General features: G+C 33.2%; 2 protein-coding genes across 2 annotated transcripts; both read right to left on the minus strand.

Moving 5' to 3' along the window:
* Positions 1–6,221: 6,221 nt before the first annotated feature.
* On the minus strand, positions 6,222–8,006 carry LOC120776606 (tubulin alpha-1 chain). The gene is made up of 5 exons (XM_040107397.1): positions 7,923–8,006; positions 7,626–7,839; positions 7,226–7,529; positions 6,990–7,161; positions 6,222–6,929 (listed from the first exon to the last, which is right to left on the minus strand). The coding sequence occupies exons 1-5, from the start codon at positions 7,932–7,934 to the stop codon at positions 6,276–6,278; spliced, it is 1,356 nt and encodes a 451-aa protein (XP_039963331.1). The 5' UTR covers positions 7,935–8,006; the 3' UTR covers positions 6,222–6,275.
* A 1,975-nt stretch (positions 8,007–9,981) lies between these two features.
* Positions 9,982–11,743, minus strand: LOC120766598 (SPRY domain-containing protein 7). The gene is made up of 4 exons (XM_040092203.1): positions 11,635–11,743; positions 10,953–11,498; positions 10,775–10,889; positions 9,982–10,704 (listed from the first exon to the last, which is right to left on the minus strand). The coding sequence occupies exons 1-3, from the start codon at positions 11,741–11,743 to the stop codon at positions 10,792–10,794; spliced, it is 753 nt and encodes a 250-aa protein (XP_039948137.1). The 3' UTR covers positions 9,982–10,704; positions 10,775–10,791.
* Positions 11,744–20,719: the final 8,976 nt, after the last annotated feature.

A 20,719-nucleotide genomic window follows, 5' to 3' on the forward strand; every position in this document is an offset into this window, starting at 1 on the left:
GGCTCAGTCAACTGTCCGCCTCGGTCGTGTGATTTGATGCCGTAAGACTATTTCCTGTGAGGCTACGTCAAGTCTATGGTCTATGTCAACAAGCCAGCGACGATTGATGAATTTCGTACGAATATCGAATGTGTAATTGCAGCAGTATTGGCCGATTTATGCTTAAAAATTGACGAAAATTGGATTCAGCGTATGGACCATGCAATAGAAATCGAGAATCATCCATAATGGCATTGAATGCACTTTTACAGGAATAAATAATTTCATTGGTATCTCAAACTTTTCTGTTTTAAATATTTCAAAAATCTTTTGTATTGCTCTTATTGAAAACCCCGTTATATGGCAAAATGACATACAAAAGCAGAAATTTTTAATAACTCAAAGGTAACGCTATCTTATTGAAAGAAAACGGCATCACTGCCACAAATGCAAACTTCAACGCCTTCGGCAATTTCCAAACGCAAATCTTTAAATAGAGCCAATTGAATAGATAATAATTTATAACCAATCTTCAGCTGGAGAGCATAAAATACTGCTGAATATACAACAAATATATATCTATAGCTATATAGCTATATACATATATGAGTCCACATATGTATTCACATACACCTTCCACTCTTCACTGCTTCTCCGCTAGTGCTTTCTGTTTGTTTGTCTGTTATTTTCCTGTCATATTCAAATTGTTAATATGATTGGTGTTTACAGATTAGAAAACAAATATTTCACAAATATTACCACTAATAATTTTATTGCATGCAACTTAAGAAACAAACGCGCGCCGCACACTTGCACACTCGCCCATTTGCACCAACGCAACATGACGTGCCGCTATGCGCCCGACAACCCAACAACCCGCCAAGGCCTGCGCGTCCATCCAGCTGTAGGCTAAACACAGCAGTAGTGCAACAACTGTTCCAACAAGCGATAACCTTTTGACTTTGGCGCACATCACTTGTGCTAAAGACGCTAAAGCTTCGAGCGAATTTATGTTGCACCAACTGACAAATTGAATGAATAAAAGAGCTGCAAGTGGTCGGACGGACGGATGGACGAATGGAAGTACGAACAAACAGACGGAAGAATAGACAAACTAGCAGGCGACTAACGTCCGATCTAACAAGTAAACAAACTCTACGGCGGCTGGTACTGCTGCAGTGAGCTTGGCGGCGTACATCGGCTTCATACGTGCGTGCACATGATCGGCCCCTTTTTGCTAATAAGCAATGTTGCAACGCCTTACTTGTGGCAGCGCCGAACAGCAATATACACGAAAAGAGATAAATTGGAAATCTTATGAATTTTCCGATGTATGAGGAAAATATTTTAATTTTTTCCTACAACAGGTTATTGTTTTGCATTCCAACTGTGCGCGCCAGCAGAGTTGCCAATTTCTTGTCGAGCCGAGCACCGGCGGTTAGATCGTGATAAATGGTTGGCACCTTAGAAGATAGTTAGACCTTACCTTCAACGAGCGCCGTCTTTTTATTTTTGCCAAAAGTAGATAAGAGGCTCGCCGCTATCGTCTAACAGACTCTGCGGGCTAATGTTTATATGAATTATACCGTTTTCGGAAGGTGCCATTAGCGAAGGAGAGGGACATCAGTAATTCTATTACACTGCCGATTTCGACGTTCGTTTATGTAAGCCTCCTTCACTACCAGTGCGATTCAGATACATAAGTATTTACTGCCATCATAGGATACTTCCCATATTATAATAGTTATGGGCTCTAAGTTATATTCTTTTCGATAAGCTTTATCTCATCAATCACTGCGCAGATGAAGTATTTATTTCTAAGGTTTACCACCATTATCTTATATCTTTATTGGCGGTGACACCTCTTACGCGATTATAACCGAGTTTACAACAGCGCGCCAGTTGTTCTTCCTTTTCCTTTCTTTTGTAGCCAGATCCTTCTCCAGCTGGTCCTCCCAACGGAGTGGAGGTCTTCTCTTACTCTGCTTCCCCCGGCAGGTACTGCGTCGATTACTTTCAAAGCTGGAGTGTTTTCATACATTCGGACGACATGACCTAGCCACTGTTCGCTGTCTTTTAATTCGCTGAGCTATGTCAATGTCGTCGTATATCGCATACAGCTCATTGTTCCATCGTATGCGATATTAGCATTGGCCAACGCGCAAAGGACCAATCTTCCGCAGAAGCTTTCTCTCAAAAATGCGTAGCGTCAACTCATCATGGGAATTATGAGTGACTTATAGAGTTTGGTTTTTGTTCGTTAAGAGAAGAAAACCGGTAGATGGCGGTGGATGATACTACTCTCATTGGTAGCTGATATGTTTCAAAATATATGAATGCTATATAAGCTCAGAAAAGTTTGCTTAAGCATTTACTACTGCATACTTGATCGGATACCGATAAGAGAAGGTGGAACTAGCTGAGCTCTGATTCTGATTTTCTGATTCTGGTCTGACGATGGCTTCTTTAATTTCAAAAATGAGTTTTGAGAGATATTTTGTGTGGTCTGATTCATAAAACGTTCCACGGAATCATATTTAGTTATAAACAGGACTCCAGAACTTTATAATTGTACCATTTGGTCAAAAAGTATAAAGTGAGTCCGAGTATTTTTAGCTGCATAGTATAACTAGTATCTAGACTGTTAAAAATAAACTGTACCGTTAACTAAGTCATAATACCCTTATGACATACTACATGCTGGACGATAAATGGAAAACTGTGTTAAAAGTGCCGCACTCAAACCCAAATCATTCCGCAATTGTTAATAACGCCGTTGGCAACCACTTTTTAGGTGTAGTATTTGTCCATACTCATAGGTGTACATATGTACTTAAGCTCATGTGCATAGTCATATGTGAGTTATGTATATTCAATGCCGGCAATTTCTCTTTTTCACTTTGGCGCAGCGAATTACATTTTTATGAATTCATTTTGGCTATGAATCTACGGCGTCCTACAGCTCGGCACAATAGAAGCGGGTGTTGGCAAAAATATCGCAAAAAGGCGCATAAAAAATATTGCTAATAAGTTATAAACCTGGTTGTAGGTGCATCTCGGTGTGCATATGTGAAGGAATATATTGGTGGAATAAGCGGACAGCGCTCTAACTGCTTCGGCGTATGAAGATGCCGCAGGCGCCCTTCTTCCATGCGTTACAAGCAGCTCCGCCTCGGCACAACAATTGACCATATGGTGCCGCAGTCGGCAAGTGAACCGCAATAAGCTGTGAATCTTCTCACGCGCGTTGCAAAATCAAATACGGATGGCTGTATCCACTCGCACATATAGGTGAGGATAATCACCTTTGGTTTTGTATAATATTTGCCTTTATGAAATAAATGTCCAAATCGGATATGGCTTGAAACTATTGACGTCGGTTCAAACTTTTGGAAAAGAGTTTTAGAGCAAAAATGGACTCTGAACAAAAACGATTGCGCGAATATGAGAAAAATTAAAACATAGGGAATTTAAAAAATAGTGCTCCAGCGAATAATTAAACACAATTACCAAAGTCGGCTTAAGGCGCACCAATGCCCATGCAATAGAGTCAGACTCCATTATGCTTATCCCATATGAGGATTACTACTCAAAAACACAACAACTTCTGAGGTCCTGAAACATATCCTCTGGTATGACAAGCACTGCGTCGAACCCTAAGAAGTCTATATCGCTAAGGCACTAGTTCCATTCCATTCTATTACAACCCCGTATGAGGATTCCTAAAACACAAAAAAAAACATCGAAAACTCTATAAATTTCCTCTAATATAGAAAGCGTCACCACGTCTGACCCAAAGAAGGTCATATCGTGAGCTCAGAAATTCTTCAGAGTGGATAAGGCTCATAGCAACGCTATCAGCAACCTCACATTTATAACTTTTACAGAGGATTTAGAAACTCAAAGCTTAAATCTCACTTTCAGTCCACATTTTGTTTTCTTTCAAGATGTTTGAAATATGTATGATAGAGCATTATGCCCTCACTAAACCCGGCGACACCAGCCGATCACTAACTGGTTAATCATCAAAACTGCTTTAGAAAGCGAAAGAGATGGCTTTAATCAAATATTTCAAAGTTACCGTCGTGTTTTTGTTTTATTTTATTTTGCATTATTGATATGTGTGGTAATTTTACCATAGTTGGCGGTCTTGGCACGTATGCGCCGAAATTTCCTTTAGCTCATTAACACTTAAGTCAAACGAAAAGCATTCGAGGTAAGATTGGCTCTGCGAATTGACCAAATGGCCGGGAACACACGCATCGGTTCTCACGATTATATTCTCCGATACCGATACTGTAAGCTCTGACGAGAGAACAAAGCAAAACACAAAGGATGGCGTAAATAATTTCAAGTGCAGTTCGTTCGGGGCAGTACCGCAACGGCATAAATGTTCTGCATTCTGTTAAACGGACACAAGAACACAACAAAACGCAACACAATCAAGGCATTGCAATCTGTTGTGGCATTGTCTTTACGTGGATAAAGCCGGGCTGAGCTGAATATGCGGATAGGCATAAGGCACGCAAGTTGAAAGATCAACATCCGCACAGATAATCTAGTGGAGCGCAGCAAAGCGTCACAGCGCGTTGGGAGTATCAACAGCATCGAAAAGAGGATAATCGATAAGAGCACATTAAAGCCACAGCGTTCGAATCTATCACGATTGCGCAGGCGACGCACGAAAAGACCTTGCCGCAAGTAAACGCCAAACGACAAAAACTCCGTACACACTTACATATACATATATATATACATATGTATATATATATTTGTAACTGGCATTGGAAGGAGACGCAGGCTGACTCAGAGCCTGCCGCGCTCTGTGACCAGATGTGTCGTGTTGCCGCGCGGATTGCCTTGCGTTCGCGTTGCTTTTACGCAGCGCGCGTGATGCCAATGCGAGTGGCCGAAATAAAAGGGTACCACTCTTTTAATTATGGGTTATTATGAGGGGCAGGATATGCGCTTGAATTGCTCATCGTCGTCATCATCATCATTGTGTGCAGCAAACGCGTATGGAGGAAAGTGCATTGTGGGTTTGTTGATTTTTGTGCGCCCATAAATACTTAATTTTAACATTACCGCGTTGTTTGTTTTTATTTTTTATTTCTTTATTATTATTTTTTTTGTATTTTTTATGAGTTCGCTGGTGACCCAGAGACGTGCGGTTGCAAGACCAGTAATTGTTGGGGCACGCACCCTGCAAATATTGTTGTTCATCTGTCTGCGTGTACGTCTCGATGCCATCGTTGTTTGTTTTACTCGGAGCTAAACGGGTGTTGTGCCGGTACGACATACAACCTTTCAGAATATTGTCAGTGCGGCGTTGACCTGGCGTCACACGTCATGTTGGGCCATTATGCGCATTTGTAATCGAGTGTGATCCATCATCGATCATTTAGGCTACGTGACGGCCTGCCTGTCGTCACAGGTTTCGCCGGAGTTGCGTCTCAACGTACGAGTACATTGATGAAGTTATTTTTCACGCAATTATGGCAATTATGTCATCAATATTTCGGTAAGGACCGAATTGTGTGGGACAAATATGGAGAAGCGTCAGCCACAGTCGTAGGTAGCTATGTATAAATTTCATGTGTATTCTAAAGGTTAACACCCTAACGGTTCATAACAAAAATTTTTCCAAAATTCCGAACAAAAAAACCTAAGGCTGAAACAACTAAGGTCCTGACTTCACACGTAGAACTCTTCCAAATATATTTTATTTTCAAAGTACTAACCTGACGCTCCTGACCTCCTCCGAAGGTATGTTTGGCGCGTAAAAGAAGAAAAGAGAGTTAAGTAGAAGAGACAAGAGAGATTGTGAACAAAGAGAAATCAGAAATTGTTGAATGCTTCGATATCCGACATCTCAAGCAATAGTAACGGTAATCTGGTAGCTCAGTAGCTAGTAAACTCACCAGTTTCTTATTGATAGTACGGTGAATCAAAATAAACCCATGTAGGTATGACTCTCTCATCGTGCTATCTATAAAGCTGAGCGCGTAAAGTAGTTGAAAATGATGCGTGTTACACAGATGTTAGAAAATCTTTTAGTAGATGGCGCCGGAAATTGGTAAGAGTGTAAGGGTTTGCATTTGGAAAGCTAGGGTTGAGTATGGTTTCACTTAAGGACTATTTGGACCGCAACGTTTACACTACAACAATAAAAACATAACACATACAGCTTTCACTATACATTTCAGTACTAATCAATTTACGTTTATATTTTTTTTTGGGGTTTAGAACAAAGGGTTTTAAATAATAAAATGTGTTCTGTTTACGAGCAAAAAATGTTAATTGTCATTGTCGTCTTGCGTCACTGAACTGCGTGCTGATGATTCCACCTCATAATAGTCAGCCACGAGCTGGCAAACGTTTTGCGAGGCTTCCGACAGACTGCCCTCCTCCATGCCCTCTCCCACAAAATGATACACGAAGGCACGTCGATTGTACAACTTATCATACTTACTAACCAGCCGACACCAAGCACTGCGAATGATGGTATTGTTGGAAATCGCACAGACGGCACGAGATGTAGGGGCTAGATCGCCGCCCGGTACAAACACCGGCGGCATGGCATTAACGCCTATTTTGAACCCAGTCGGCGTCCAATCCACGAAACGAGCAGTACGTGATGATTTAATATGTTGGATGGAGGAGTTGATGTCGTTCGGTGAAACATCGCCTCGGTAAAGGAGCACACAAGCCATATACTTGCCGAGCGTCGGATTACAACGCACCATTTGACTGCCCGGATGGAAGCAGGACTGGGTCAGTTGTTCAACATTACTGTTCACATAGGGAAACTTGCTGACTGGTACCAGCGGCGCGTATGTAAGCAATGGATAGTGTATGCGTGGGTAAGGCACAAGATTTGTTTGGAACTCCTCAAAGGATACATTGTTTGTGCCATAAAAACGCTGCGACGCTGTGAATGCGGAGACAACCTGCAATGGCAATTATTGAAATATTGTATAATAAAACTGCGTAATGATGTGGAAGTTCACCTGTCCTATAATACGGTTTAAATTGGTATATGTGGGCGCTGAAACACCAAGCTTCGTATCGCAGATTTCATACAAAGCTTCGTTATCTACAATGAAGGACACATCCACATAGTCCATGGAATAGTGTGTGGCCAACAGGGCATTATACGGTTCAACAATAATAGGCGAAAGTCTGCAAGATGATAAGAGTCCGTTAATTTAGTTTGTGATCATCAAATGTGTCTTTGTTTTCTCACGAGGGTGATGGAAATACTAGAAACTCAGCCTTCGTAGTCTTCCTCCCATAGGCATCGGCCAACTTTTCCAGCAACAACGTGCCGAAACCGGAACCGGTGCCGCCACCAATGGCGCGAAATATAAGAAAACCACGTAAATTCCGACACTGCTCTGCCACTCGCCGTATAGCGTCCATCGTGCGATCGATGAGATCGTGACCCAGTAGATTGTAGCCGCGTGCAAAATTGCTGCCTGCATCCTCTTTGCCGCTTATGAGTGTATCCGGATGAAAGAGGTATCTGTAGGCGCCCGTGCGTATTTCATCTAGAACGTGGAGTTAAGTGTTGAAAAAGGATTAGAATGCATATGTAAATAGTGAGGGAAATTTCGGCGGCCACGATAAGCCTATTAGATACGCACCAATAACAGTTGGCTCCGTGTCGACGATCACAATGCGCGGCACCACTTTTAGCGCCATGCCTGAGATGCCGAAAAATGTGAGAAACGAATCGTCGTTCGGCATTTGACACAGTGCGCCATTTGCCATGATTCCATGTTCGAGACAATATAACTCCCAACAGGCATTTGCTATTTGTACTCCAGCTTGTCCAATATGAATTTGTATAATTTCGCCCTAGTAGTGACATATCCGACGGAAGCATGTGCAAATGTTAGAGTTTATTTCATGAAAATGAGAAAGGAAATACACAAACTTACGCGGCTTGACATTTATTGTTGTAGCCTTCATAAACTGTGAATTTTGTCTGGATTACCGAAATTAAAATGTGCGAAACATTCGTAGACTTTTTGTTGATAATAATTTTGCTAAATATTTTCAAAATTTTGAATTTTGCAATATATATATTTTTTTGAAAATTTTAGTTTTTATGCGAGATTTTTTCTAATTTTGTATTTGTTAAAATTTCAAAAGTATTCTCTCCATTATTCTGATAGACTTCATGGTGTAGTGTTTGTAAAGAACTGAAATTTTTACAGTGTTACCAAAAACATTTTTTGTAGAAATATTATCAAAGAATTGTCTGAACTTTTAAGCCCAAATGCCGCATGAGCTTTGCTGTGATCACTGAGTATTTTTAGGCTTAAATTATTAGTAAGAATACACTAGGTAATGCATTTTGAAATTACTTCTTTTTGTGGGTTTGATAACGATACGTTTTCTCTATAGCAATAAATCGTGGGAATCTAGGAACCTCTTCGCAAGGTCTAATTGCCTGATTCAATTAACATCTCCGTTATTATAATGATTTTGATGTTGATTAGGTATTAAAGCTTTTTACCGAAAGGGAACACATACTTGCGAATGTTGAGACAAATATTTTGTGATATCGATCACTACTGAAAATAGAACTACACCTTCATGTGTCCTCAAAGCGTCTTGAGCCAAACAGGCAAAATCTGGTAAGGTTATCTATTTCGATTCGCATGCATGCCTGAAGATTTGATACAGAGTGTTTCAACAGTAGTCATGCAAAATCAGAACAGTTAAGAATTGTAAAGTAGAGATGATTACACCCTTCGCTCTTCCAAGGAATTTCGAAATGAGCATCCGCCAAGTATTTTAACTCTTGGTCTTTGGACAATGACCGAATAGTATCAGAAAATCTAGGAATAGCGAACTTTACTGAGAGAAAGACCCAGTCAAAAAGTGCACTGCAATGGCGCGAAAAGACTCCAATAATAAACTTAATGGAGAGTGATTATATTAAGAAATTATGTCTTTTTCTTGCAAATCCAACGGCTGAGCAGTTTCCAGCGATTGCACTATGCAGCATTCTTAAAATTGGTGGAATGTCTCCGACAACAGTCTTTTGCACTGCCGTTCTCTCTGAATTCAACGTATCCATAAAAAACTCTTGCCTCTTTACTCCAACCGTTCCATATCGGTTATAACCTGCAAGCAAGGATAAACAGAGAAGAGACTTTCTGGAGCTGACTTGGCGACCACGCCTCTAGATAATCGGCAGTGAAAGAGAGAGAGTGGAGATGGGGGACATTTCAATCGAGTTCTCAGGGGACACGTTGCACAGTTTTCTCAGTCATAATTTTTACAGTTTGTGTTTTGTTCTCGAATTATATGTAGTATATCGGTTTAAGTAGATTAAAGTGGAACTGGAACCTAGCGAAGAAGTAGTAGATAATTTCGTCTATATTCGCACCAATATTAACACCAACAACAATGCCAATCTCGAAATCCAACACAGAATAACTCTTGCCAACAGGTGCTACTTCGGACTTAGTAGGCAATTGAGAAGTATAGTCCTCTCTCGGCGAACAAAGACCAATCTCTATAAGTCGCTCAATATTCCCGTCCTACAATATGGTGCAGAGGCATGGACGATAACAACATCTGATGAGTCGACGTTACGAGTTTTCGAGAGAAAGCTTCTGCGGAAGATTTATAGTCCTCTGCGCGTTGGCCAAGGCGAATATCGCATAAGATGGAACAATGAGCTGTATGCGATATACGACGACATTGACATAGTTCAACGAATTAAAAGACAGCGGATACGCTGGCTAGGTCTAGCCATGCGAAATGAATCCAGCTTTGAAATTATTCGACGCAGTATCCGCCGGGGGAAGCAGAGGAAGACCGCCACTCCGTTGGAAAGACCATGCGGAGGACCTAACTGCACTTGGTATCTCGAATTGGCGCCAAATTGCTAAAAGAAGAAACGATTGGCGCGCTGTTGTTAACTCGCCTATAATCGCGTAAGCGGCGTCTACACCATTAAAGAAGAAGAAACCTATCGAAAAATTATGCTAGCAAAAATTTAGCTTGCATCAAAGTATCTCGTTTTATTAATAACATCAGAATACTATATACACACAAACATCGGCATTTTTATTATTTTTACAGTTATTGCAAGCGACTCTTTCATATATATATATCAATATTATTGTCCGCAGACTTTTTAGGTTAAGGTAGGTACGAACAATAGAATTCATGTTTCAAAATGGACACACATATTTTAACGAAATTATGTAATATATTTTATAAGTAATAGGCTTTCAGATTTTTTATAGTGCAAGCAAAATGTGTATTAGCTCGTTTTTTATAATTTGATAAGCTTATTTATATTTATTGTAACTATTTTTGCTTAACAGTATTACTTAGCATAAATGATTTGTTTAATATTAGAAAAAATATTTGTGTAAATTGTACATAGCATATATAAAATAAATACAAATAGTCTTTTTAAGTATTCTAGGTGAAATAATAGGTTTTTGTTTTTTTTTAATCTTATATAATCCAGTATATTAGTGACGAAATGCAGAGTAGACAGTTTAATACTTGGAAATGTTCATTGACTAGTACATAATATAGTGTGAAAAATAATGTGTTCGTTTCAATAGTAGTGTAAGGGGTCATACATACATATATACATGTCAATGAATTATAGTTGATAAACAATATAATGTATGATACAATATGACTGCTACCAAAATAGCACACGACTGCTCAACGAAACGGACACGCCTGTAAATAAATATGTTTAGTATGTATATTTAAGATTTTTCAAAATGTTATGCATATGTATGGATTATACCTTTGAAAAATGTATGTTTAGAGTAGAGATTGTTCAAGCATAATTTTTTCGAAACCTGGCGGCGCACCATACTGAAAGTTGTCCAAAATAATATCCACAATGGCACCATTGCCCACTAGAAATTCAAAAAATATATATACTTATTTGCAAATATGTGAATACTGTTATCAAAGCATACCGAATATTACTGGGTACACGGCGCCCTTTACATTACGAAACGGCACTTCCAAATTTTTACCGTTAAAATAGAAATTTAATTCTATATGATCGAATGCTACACCCACAATATCACCCTCATCGGGAAAATTATGAAGCGGTTGTGCGAGAAGGTTATCCTCACAGTTACTACTAATATTCAGAGCATCGCCAAGCAAATTATCTTCAGGTACATCTTCAATGCCAATAAGGGCAGCCGCCGATGCAGAATCCTTAGCAATACTATTGCCATTGCTAATTGGTTCTTGTGTTGTCACAACTACTGGACGGAAAGTTTCATCGTTGTGGCGTGTTGCGTTGTCGGAGCAAAGACACCACGATTCCTTGTCACAGCCACCCAACTTTTTCGTCAAATCTGCTTGACGCGTTGCCAAACCGACCGACCAACTGCCACCTTGTTGTATTTTAATTTCGAAATATGATTTAGATTGTACAAGTGGTGCAGTGGCCAAGGCGCCACCAGAGCCAGTAATTCGCAACTGTCTTGATAGTAGTATAACATCAGGTCCTGCAGTTTGTATATATATGAACATAGACAACATTTAAGTTTTATTTACGATTAATAACACTAATTTATACACAAATATGTATATATATACATATATACATATGTTTGCATATGCCAGTTATTGTTAAATGTTTACCCGCAAACGAAGAATCGAGAAATATGTCGGGCTCACGCATTCTACTAGCTGCTGAGGAAGTTGTTTTCCTCATATTGTCGTTAAAACATGTACGCAAACAACAAAACATTTTAACTTTTTAGTAATATAGTTTGATAAGCTTTCTACTCAAAATTTAGAAAAACGGCACTTTTTTCCTTCGCTGTAATAAATAAATCAACTAAAAGTCGTAAACGTCAAAATCAGCTGCTCCGTGTTGCTTAATGTTGAAATGTTGTAGGAACATGTTGCTAAGCAAATTGTTGCAAGTGTCAAACAAATTTAATAGCCGAACATTTGAAGCAGTTCTATGAATTCAAAGCAAGCTAAAATATTTTTGAGATAAATTTATACGCTATATATGAATATATATATAAATAAAGAAAGCATTTGACTGACTCTTCTCAGCAAAACGCGCAGCTATTACAAAATTAGCAGGTCTATATAGCAAAGTTAAGAACCAATAACAGCAGTGGCTAAAATATGATATTAAGGTTGCAATATATACTAAATTGTGAGTGCAAATGCACAAAGAATTTTTTATTATTTTATTAACTTTTTAAATTCAAAACACTTGGAAGAAGGGTTTTGTGAGAAATTTTAGAAAATACTTCTTTTTTCTTGTAGGTATACGTGTTGAAACGTAACGGGACAGTCGAAAACGCTTGTAAATTTGAATTGAATTCTCTCTGCAACTACGTGAAGTGTGTTCAGTGGTAATAGGAAAATATCTGTTCAATGAAGAGGTAGGTGTCTAGCACAATTTTGAATTATCTTGTAGGGTCATATACCGCTTTTATATATGACTTTTATTAAGGGGTTACGGGAATTTAAAAATGTAAAGAGTATACATATGTATATATTTTTTATACCCTGAACAGGGTATATTAAGTTTGCCACGAAGTTTGTAACACCCAGAAGGAAGCGTCGGAGACCCAATAAAGTATATATGTATATAAATGATCAGTATGTTGAGCTGAGTCGATTTAGCCATGTCCGTCTGTCTGTCCGTCCGTCCGTCTGTCTGTATATATACGAACTAGTCCCTCAGTTTTTAAGATATCGTTTTGAAATTTTGCAAACGTCATTTTCTCTTCAAGAAGCTGCTCATTTGTCGGAACTGCCGATATCGCACCACTATAACATATAGCTGCCATACAAACTGAACGATCGGAATCAAGTTCTTGTATGGAAAACTTTTGCATTTGACAATGTATCTTCACAAAAGTTGGCACAGGTTATTTTCTAAAGCAACAATGTAATCTCAGTAGAAATTGTTCAGATCGGATTACTATAGCATATAGCTTCCGTATAAACCGAATGATCGGAATCAAATACTTGCACGGGAAATTTCCTCATTGACGTGATATCTTAACGAAATTTTATATGGATTACTGCTTAAGGTAATAATATAATCTCCGAAGAAATTGCTCAGATCGGATTACTAAAGCATATTCCGTATAAACTGAACACATATTTACTAAAGTTTTTTCCTGTTTTTTCTTCTGTTTCTGTTTTTCTATGATATGTCTAGAGCATTTTCTTAAAGTTACATAGCAATCACAATAAATGAATTTCCATTCCATTTTTATGAAAAATGCACAAAATATTTACAGTCATGAGAAATTGCCACACACCCATTCGATGAAAATAAAACAACGTTTATTTTTTATTTTTTACAATTACACAAAACAATTTAAAATTTTATTTTCATATTTTTTTATTTGTTTACTCTTTTTTCACTTACTTGTCATGCATCTATATATTTATGTACGTAATTCGTTCTATGTTCTATGTTTCCAACTCTTGTCCAATTGCTTGGATCAACGGCGTATGATAATTGGTTTTAAGGAAAGAACAAAAAAAAAAATAGAATTTTCTATAAATTCTTTAAATTAAATACTGGTTAAAGATATCATAGCAAAATTCATAGAAAATATGCAATTTTTTGCAAATCGAAAAATATCGCATAAAACATCATTTCCGCATAGTGAAATTGTTATTTTTAAAACAAGCTTTTTCTTCAATATTTTAACATAATTTTTATACACTAAATTTAGAAGTTCAATTTAATAGCGTGTATTATATTTTTCTGTGTGCTCTTTTGCTAGCTTCACGCACTTTACCGTTGTACATTTCTAATAGCATACGCGCTCTTTACGCTCCGCCCTCACTCTGTACGTTCAATGAAGTAAACAATTATTTTCTTATGGTTGTAATATTTTTTTTTTATATTTTTTTCTCATTTTTGAATGCAACAATACGTTTAAACTCACAATATTACAATATTTCCGCTAAATATTTGTTTACTTTTATATTATTTAAAATATCATTATTTTGCAAATTTGCATTACTTGCAGCTGTCATTATTATATTAATGTTTATAATAATTTTTTTTTGCTTTCACTTTGTATTTTCCATTAGTTTTGCTTCAATATTTCAATATTTTGTTTGTATTGTATGTATGTATAAAGAACAAGGCTTGTATTTTACTTCAATAATTTGTATGTATGTTTTATGTTTCTATGATTTGAATGCAAATATATATTTAAGCACATAAGTAATTTTCAATATGAATGTAGTTACTTTCTTCGAAAATTGAATCGCAAGCGCAAGAAATAATTTATGTTCAGACGTATGTATGTGTGTATGTATAAGTCTTTTACAAAATATTTAGAAAAAAAAAACATTTTTTGTATTTTGCTGCAAGTTTGAGCACATTTTGCATTATTTGCTGATTGGAATCGAGTTGGAAATTTAGAAAATGTTGCTTTCACCTTAATTTTACTTGCAGGCGGGCAACCGCGCAAAAGCTCTTATGAAAAAAATGTATCTATGAAAGCTTTAGAATTGATTGTAAACTTGTTGCTTAATGAATGAACTTATTATTATTAGATATCTTGTTGTATAGCTTTATTTCTTACTTTAATAAATTATTTTTAATAATGCGTAAATTTGTAAAAATTTTTCAAATGTTGCTATGATAATGTACTGAGTTTTTTTTTGCTTTTTTGTTGCTTCAAATACATATGCATCAGCACGTATACATATGTACATATGTATGTATGTGTCAATACATATTTTTTACTTTCATAGAAACAAAAACAAATCTCAAAAAACATAAGAAAAGGCTTGTATAATAAACAACTGTAATTGATATATAAAGTAATTGATACTATACATGCTGCAACTGTCTGTATGTAGCATACATACAAGTATGTCAATGTCATAATAATGTTGAGTAGACATTTGCAACATTGCGCAATATATATTTAATTAAATATCAATATCGTATATGTAGAATGTATAGATGCTAATATTATTAAAACTTTTTGCCATTTCCATTTACTTGTGTAAGTATTTATGTATGTATGTATGTATACAAGTGTAAGTATATTATAGTAATTATACTCTCATATTTTGTTATCGGGCACGAATTTGATATGTTTTCAAGTATTTCCATGTATTCACTTATGTTTTGCGGCCTAGTCAATGCTGCATTTTCATAATTTTTTTCACTAAATTATTTTGACGAAGTTTCTCGCACCCAGTACTGCCTAAAAGCTAAAGATTCAGTTTTTTTTTCATATATATAATTAATAAGTATTATTCACTTTAATTTTGTATATTGTAATATAATATATTAGTCATATTTAATAATTTGCTTTGCATAATAAACTTTTTTATGCACTCTTTTTACTATAAGTTTTTGTCAAATTTGTCTACTTAAATTTAACACTAAAATACATTTACACGTTGCAATGTGTAATAGTTTTTTATTGTTTGTTGTTATTTTTTATTATATATATTATTTTATTACCTATAATTGATTTTTATTAGTTTAAATATTTTTTTATTATTTGTTATATTTAATATTTAATATTTTTTTATTTTTATTATTTATAATTGATTTTTATTAATTAAAATATTTTTTTCATTAGTTGTTATATGTAATATTTGTGTTAAAAAATTTATTAATAATATTTTTTTAACAATAAAATGAAATTAATTGTTTTTATATATATTATTTCTTAATTATTTATTTTAATTTAATTTTTTTTTTTAAATTTATTATACGAAAAATGTGTTAATATATTTTTTTTTACTGTTTAAAATTTATTATTATTACTATTTTTTTATTATAACTATTGTTATTATTATTATTATTGTTATTATTAACAATAAGATTAAATTAATTGTTTTTATTTAATTTATGATTTAATTATTTTTATTTTTTATTTTTTTGTTTGTTATTAAAAAATTTTTTTAATATAATTCTTTGACTATTTAAAATTTATTATTATTATTTTTATTATTATTTTTGTGTTTTTTATTACAACTATTATTATTATTATTACCATTTTTACAATATTTCCCATAACAAAATGTTTTTGTAGCAAATATTACACACCTGCAGCGTTTTCAGTTCGCTATATTGTTATTCTGTCTATTATTATTATTCATTTCATATGAATTTAATTTAATTTGAGGTTTCAAAAATTATTTAAATTTTTTTTTCGAAATTTTTATTTTGTTATGAATAAAACTTTTATTTCAATAATTTATGCTTTTTTTGTTTGCTGTTAAATTGCATTAATTGTTTTTGTTTACAAATTTGTTGCATTGTATGTATGTATATTTTCCAAATGGCTTATGCAAAAATTTCACTAATTCAAAATTCGTTTCATTAAGGTTTTTCATTTAATTTAGCAATTTAATATATACTAAATACGAGTATATTTTTCTCATTATAAATATGTATGTTTGATGTTATCAGGAGAAAAACAAAAACAAAATTTAATAAATCGAGGCAGAAATGTAAAAGCTAATACAAACAAAAATATTTAAAATTTCTAAGCAATAAAGTATAAAAAAATAATATTAATTATGATACTAAGTTACACCGTAAAAGAATTCTGAAAAAATCTAAAAATCTGAAGCTCAACATAACCTTTGTCATAAGAAGTTTGGTTATAATTGCTTCAAAGTAGTAAGCAAAAATAAGCCAGTTAAATTAAAATACTGCGCTTGTTGCCATAAAACAAGCCATGCCGGAAAATATTTACTCAGCTGCGTTAAAATTTAAACAAAAACTGTTATAAATTTAAAAAATAATTCGAAAAATATTTCTTACTCTAAAAACTTTAAACTTTTTTCTAGAAACGGTTCTCTTTTAAAAGCAGATACTAATCAATAGACAAAATAATTACTCTGAAACTAGTAACTTAAAGTGACATATTTCACACCTTGCCGATTGGCAACTGAACTTTAACTTTATCCGCATTTTCAGGAAGAACTAAACTGCATTTTAAATTCCTTTTATTTTCCTTGAAATATGTACATTTAATCGGAACTACGAACACGAGTTGAGTTTTCGGTTTAGTGTTTTGCAAGTTTAGTGGCGATTTTCGTTTTGTTAACGAAAGTATTTTTTGAAACCATAAACTCGTGTTTAAGACCATATTGGTGTTTAAGGTTCAGAAAAGCGCAGTACGAATGCTTATTCGCCTTAAAACCCAACCTTTTTCATGCTTAATGCAGACTAAACTGCATTTTGTAAGAAACTTAAGTCATGTTCTTGAAATATTTAACCACTTTGTTAACTTTTACAGTTACTCAACGCATACACATGGAATATGAGACATTAGAATCAGTTTCTAAGAGCTCCACATTAAATCACTTGGTTGTAGTTATGAATACAAAATTCTCGAAGCAACGGTAACGTACCGTAAAATACTTAGAGTGTTAAACCTTTTCATTTTCCGCTATGAAGTACTAAAGCATGGCCATTTCTATCAAAGTCGGTTGGGGTCAATTTGACTCCAGTTTTTATTCGATAAAGAACTGTCAGCTTTCATTTCAGCAACAGAAAATCTTCTTAAATCGGCTAAGAGCTGTCAGCTGTCAACTGTCATTTCAGCAACAGAAACTGCAAATGACGGATTAATTTGCTATAAAACCAGCTCAAAACTCCTTTGGTAATAACTTTTCGCTGCTTGCTCCGAAAACGTGCACTGCGCAAAATAGTGCTCGTAAGTCCTTACAATTTTATTTAGCTTTATTTTTTAATCCTTTTCAGTTGGACCGTTATGAAAATAATTGTTACAAATTAAAATAAAACAACCAAATAATTTTATTTTGAACGAACAAAAAATATTTATTAATACAGAGAGAATTAATTACGTTTAGTTATTTAAGGAGCTTCATAAGCAAAGGCATACCACACACACACACGCATACGCACACAATTGTTCTCGGTGCGCGTGTGCATATGTGGCATTAACATAAATAATTATATAATTATAAGTTTACGGCATGATAAGGCAATCAATGAGCGCTCGAAATTGGAAACGAAAATAATTTAGTTAAACATTTATGCAAAGTTTGTTGTATGCACTTTTGTCGCAGTATGTGTATGTTTGTATGTTTTGTAAGCAGTTTCCAATTACACGCATAACATTTTATTTTATTTTTAATTTTTAATTTTTAATTTTTACTTGTTTGAAATTCCCTTAAATTTACGTTTATTACATATTTTATACAATATATGTATGTATATATGTATATACTGTAAATTATTTATTTAATGTATTCCCTAATAATTTACTATGTTTATTACGCATTAATGCATAAAAATACCTGCTATTTTGTTTTCCATCATCTGCAGCACAACGCTCTCATTATTTTTTTATTTTTTGTTGTTTTTTTTTTACTTTTTAATATAATTTTAATTACGAAATTGCTTCACTTTACATACTCACACACTGTGGTCAGTAGTTTCTTTACAATAATTGTTTTAAGTATAACTAAATTTTTATTTATCATATCATATTTCGTTTTTGTTTTTGTTTTTTTTTGGTAACTGCTTCTTTTCACTATAAATGTATAATGTATGTGTATGCATGCTGATTGAGTTAATTTATATGCCTTTGCGCTAGATTTCTGCATATATGTATGCCTACATACTTGTATGTAGTCGCACTTCCGGTTCCGGTAAATATTATTTCATACCCATTTCATGTATAAATAAATGAAAACAATAAATATTTTAAAAGTTTCCTCAGCGTCTATTATATAAGTATGTATAAGTATATATTTAATTATTTTCTTGCTTTTTGTTTTCGTTTTTTCATATTTTTACTCTTTTCGCTAGATTCTGCTACTTTACTTATGTATTTCTTATATGTATGCGCATTCACTGCAATGTAAAAGTTGTTAATTTTTGCTGATATGTATTTGTTGTTTTTGTGTTTTAATTTAATAGTTAATTGATTTCATTTCACAAAACTTGCATCTGGCATCCATCGCTGCATGCCTTCCATTCCTGTCTAAATGTTCTTGTTGTTCTTGCTGTTTTTTGTAATTTTTTCTTTAGTTAATTTTCGCACAATTTACACGCTTGTATTGTATGCATGCACTGCAGCTGCATTTTATTAGTTAATTACCGCTTATATCTACAGTTTAAAACTTAATCTTGCTAAGCGTCTTCACGGCGGCATTTGTTCTGACCTTTTTGACCCTTAAAAAATGTAAAATTGCTGGTTCAAAGATATGTTTATTGGTTTTGTAATTGTAATCGCCGCTTTAACGACTTTTTGTTTGGTAATTTGCTTTTGTGTTTCCTTGGTTTCGCGTCTTACTTTTCAAATATGCCTTTTCTGAACCTGCGCTTGGCTGTCTTTTTTTCGCTTCTACTGTTTTGGTTTGTCTTTTCTTTGTATCTTCATGCTTGGTTAATCATAGTCGAATGTTGGTAATATATATTTTTATATGTATTTATATGTATGTATATAAGTATATAACGTTAAAGTAATTTCAATTAAAATTTATATTAGCTTCTTTACTTTACTTTGATTTTATTTATATAAATATTAAAAGTATTAAAAATAAAAAAAAATAAAACAGGCGCTTCGAAAAATTTGGTGATTTATGTATTTTTGAAGCGGGAAACAGCTCAGCTTATAGATATGTTAATATATAATAAATATTTCAACAAATAATTTTAAGAAAAATTTAATATAATATAAATAAAAAAACTTTAAAATAAAAATTTAATTGAAAAACTATTATACTCTGTAGCAAGATGTTTCAAGAGTATAAAAATAGTAAAATCAGGTGAATTGAAAAGAAAAAGATTGTACAATTTTTGAAAGAAAAAAAATCAATAAAAAAATTAAACTAAAAAAAATATTTTAAATTAAACAAAGTATAAAGAATTAAATAACCTAGAACAAGATAGCTGTATTATAATAAAATTAAAGAAAATCAATAAAATTAAAAAAAAAATATAAAATGTTTGAGTTTAAAGAAAAAAATACAATAATAAAGTACAATAGAATAAAATTTTAAATTATATTGAATAAACAAAACAATAAAAAATAGAATTTAATTAAAAGTGTAATACTATGAAATAAAAAACAAATAAAATAAAATATTAATTAAAATTAATTAGATAAAATAAAATAAAATAAAATGAAGGTAAATTAAATAAAGCAAAGTAAAATAAAATCAAATAACATAAAGTAAAGCAATACGCGCATATTTTAGTTGCAATAAAATAAAATGAAAAATTAAAACAATTTAATCAAATTTAAATAAAATAAAGTACGATAGAAAAAAGGAAAATATAATAAAATTAAATTAAAATGAAGTAGCATAAAAAATATAATAAATATATTAAATAAAAATTACAATTTAATTAATTAAACAAAATTAAATAATTAAAATTAAAATTAAACCAAATTTTTAAATTAATAAACATTTTAATCAAATAAATTACAATTTGAAATTAAAAATTTAAATATTAAATCGTAATTTAATTAATTTAAATGTTAATTAATTTTATAAACATTTAAAGTTAAAAATTAATTTTAAAAAAATTAATTTAATAAACATTTTTAATTGATTAATTTAATAAAAATAGTTTAATAAACATTTAAAATAATTAAATTACAATTTGAAATTAAAAATTTAAAAATTAAATCGTAATTTAATTAACTTAAATGTTAATTAATTTAAAAAAATTACATTGTAATTTTTAAATTTAATTTATTAATTTGATATTTTT

The sequence above is a fragment of the Bactrocera tryoni genome, chromosome 1 (genome assembly GCF_016617805.1).
Source record: "Bactrocera tryoni isolate S06 chromosome 1, CSIRO_BtryS06_freeze2, whole genome shotgun sequence".
NCBI lineage: Eukaryota > Metazoa > Arthropoda > Insecta > Diptera > Tephritidae > Bactrocera > Bactrocera tryoni.

Coding starts and splice junctions, on each gene's coding strand:
- LOC120776606 (XM_040107397.1), bottom strand. Junction 7,530..7,625: donor CACGGAGCCAACTGTTATTG/GTGCGTATCTAA, acceptor TCCACGTTCTAG/ATGAAATACGCACGGGCGCC. Junction 6,930..6,989: donor TAAACCGTATTATAGGACAG/GTGAACTTCCAC, acceptor TTGCCATTGCAG/GTTGTCTCCGCATTCACAGC.
- LOC120766598 (XM_040092203.1), bottom strand. CDS start 11,743: ATGTTTTGTTGTTTGCGTACATGTTTTAACGACAATATGAGGAAAACA. Junction 11,499..11,634: donor TCTCGATTCTTCGTTTGCGG/GTAAACATTTAA, acceptor TACAAACTGCAG/GACCTGATGTTATACTACTA. Junction 10,890..10,952: donor CGTGTACCCAGTAATATTCG/GTATGCTTTGAT, acceptor TTGAATTTCTAG/TGGGCAATGGTGCCATTGTG.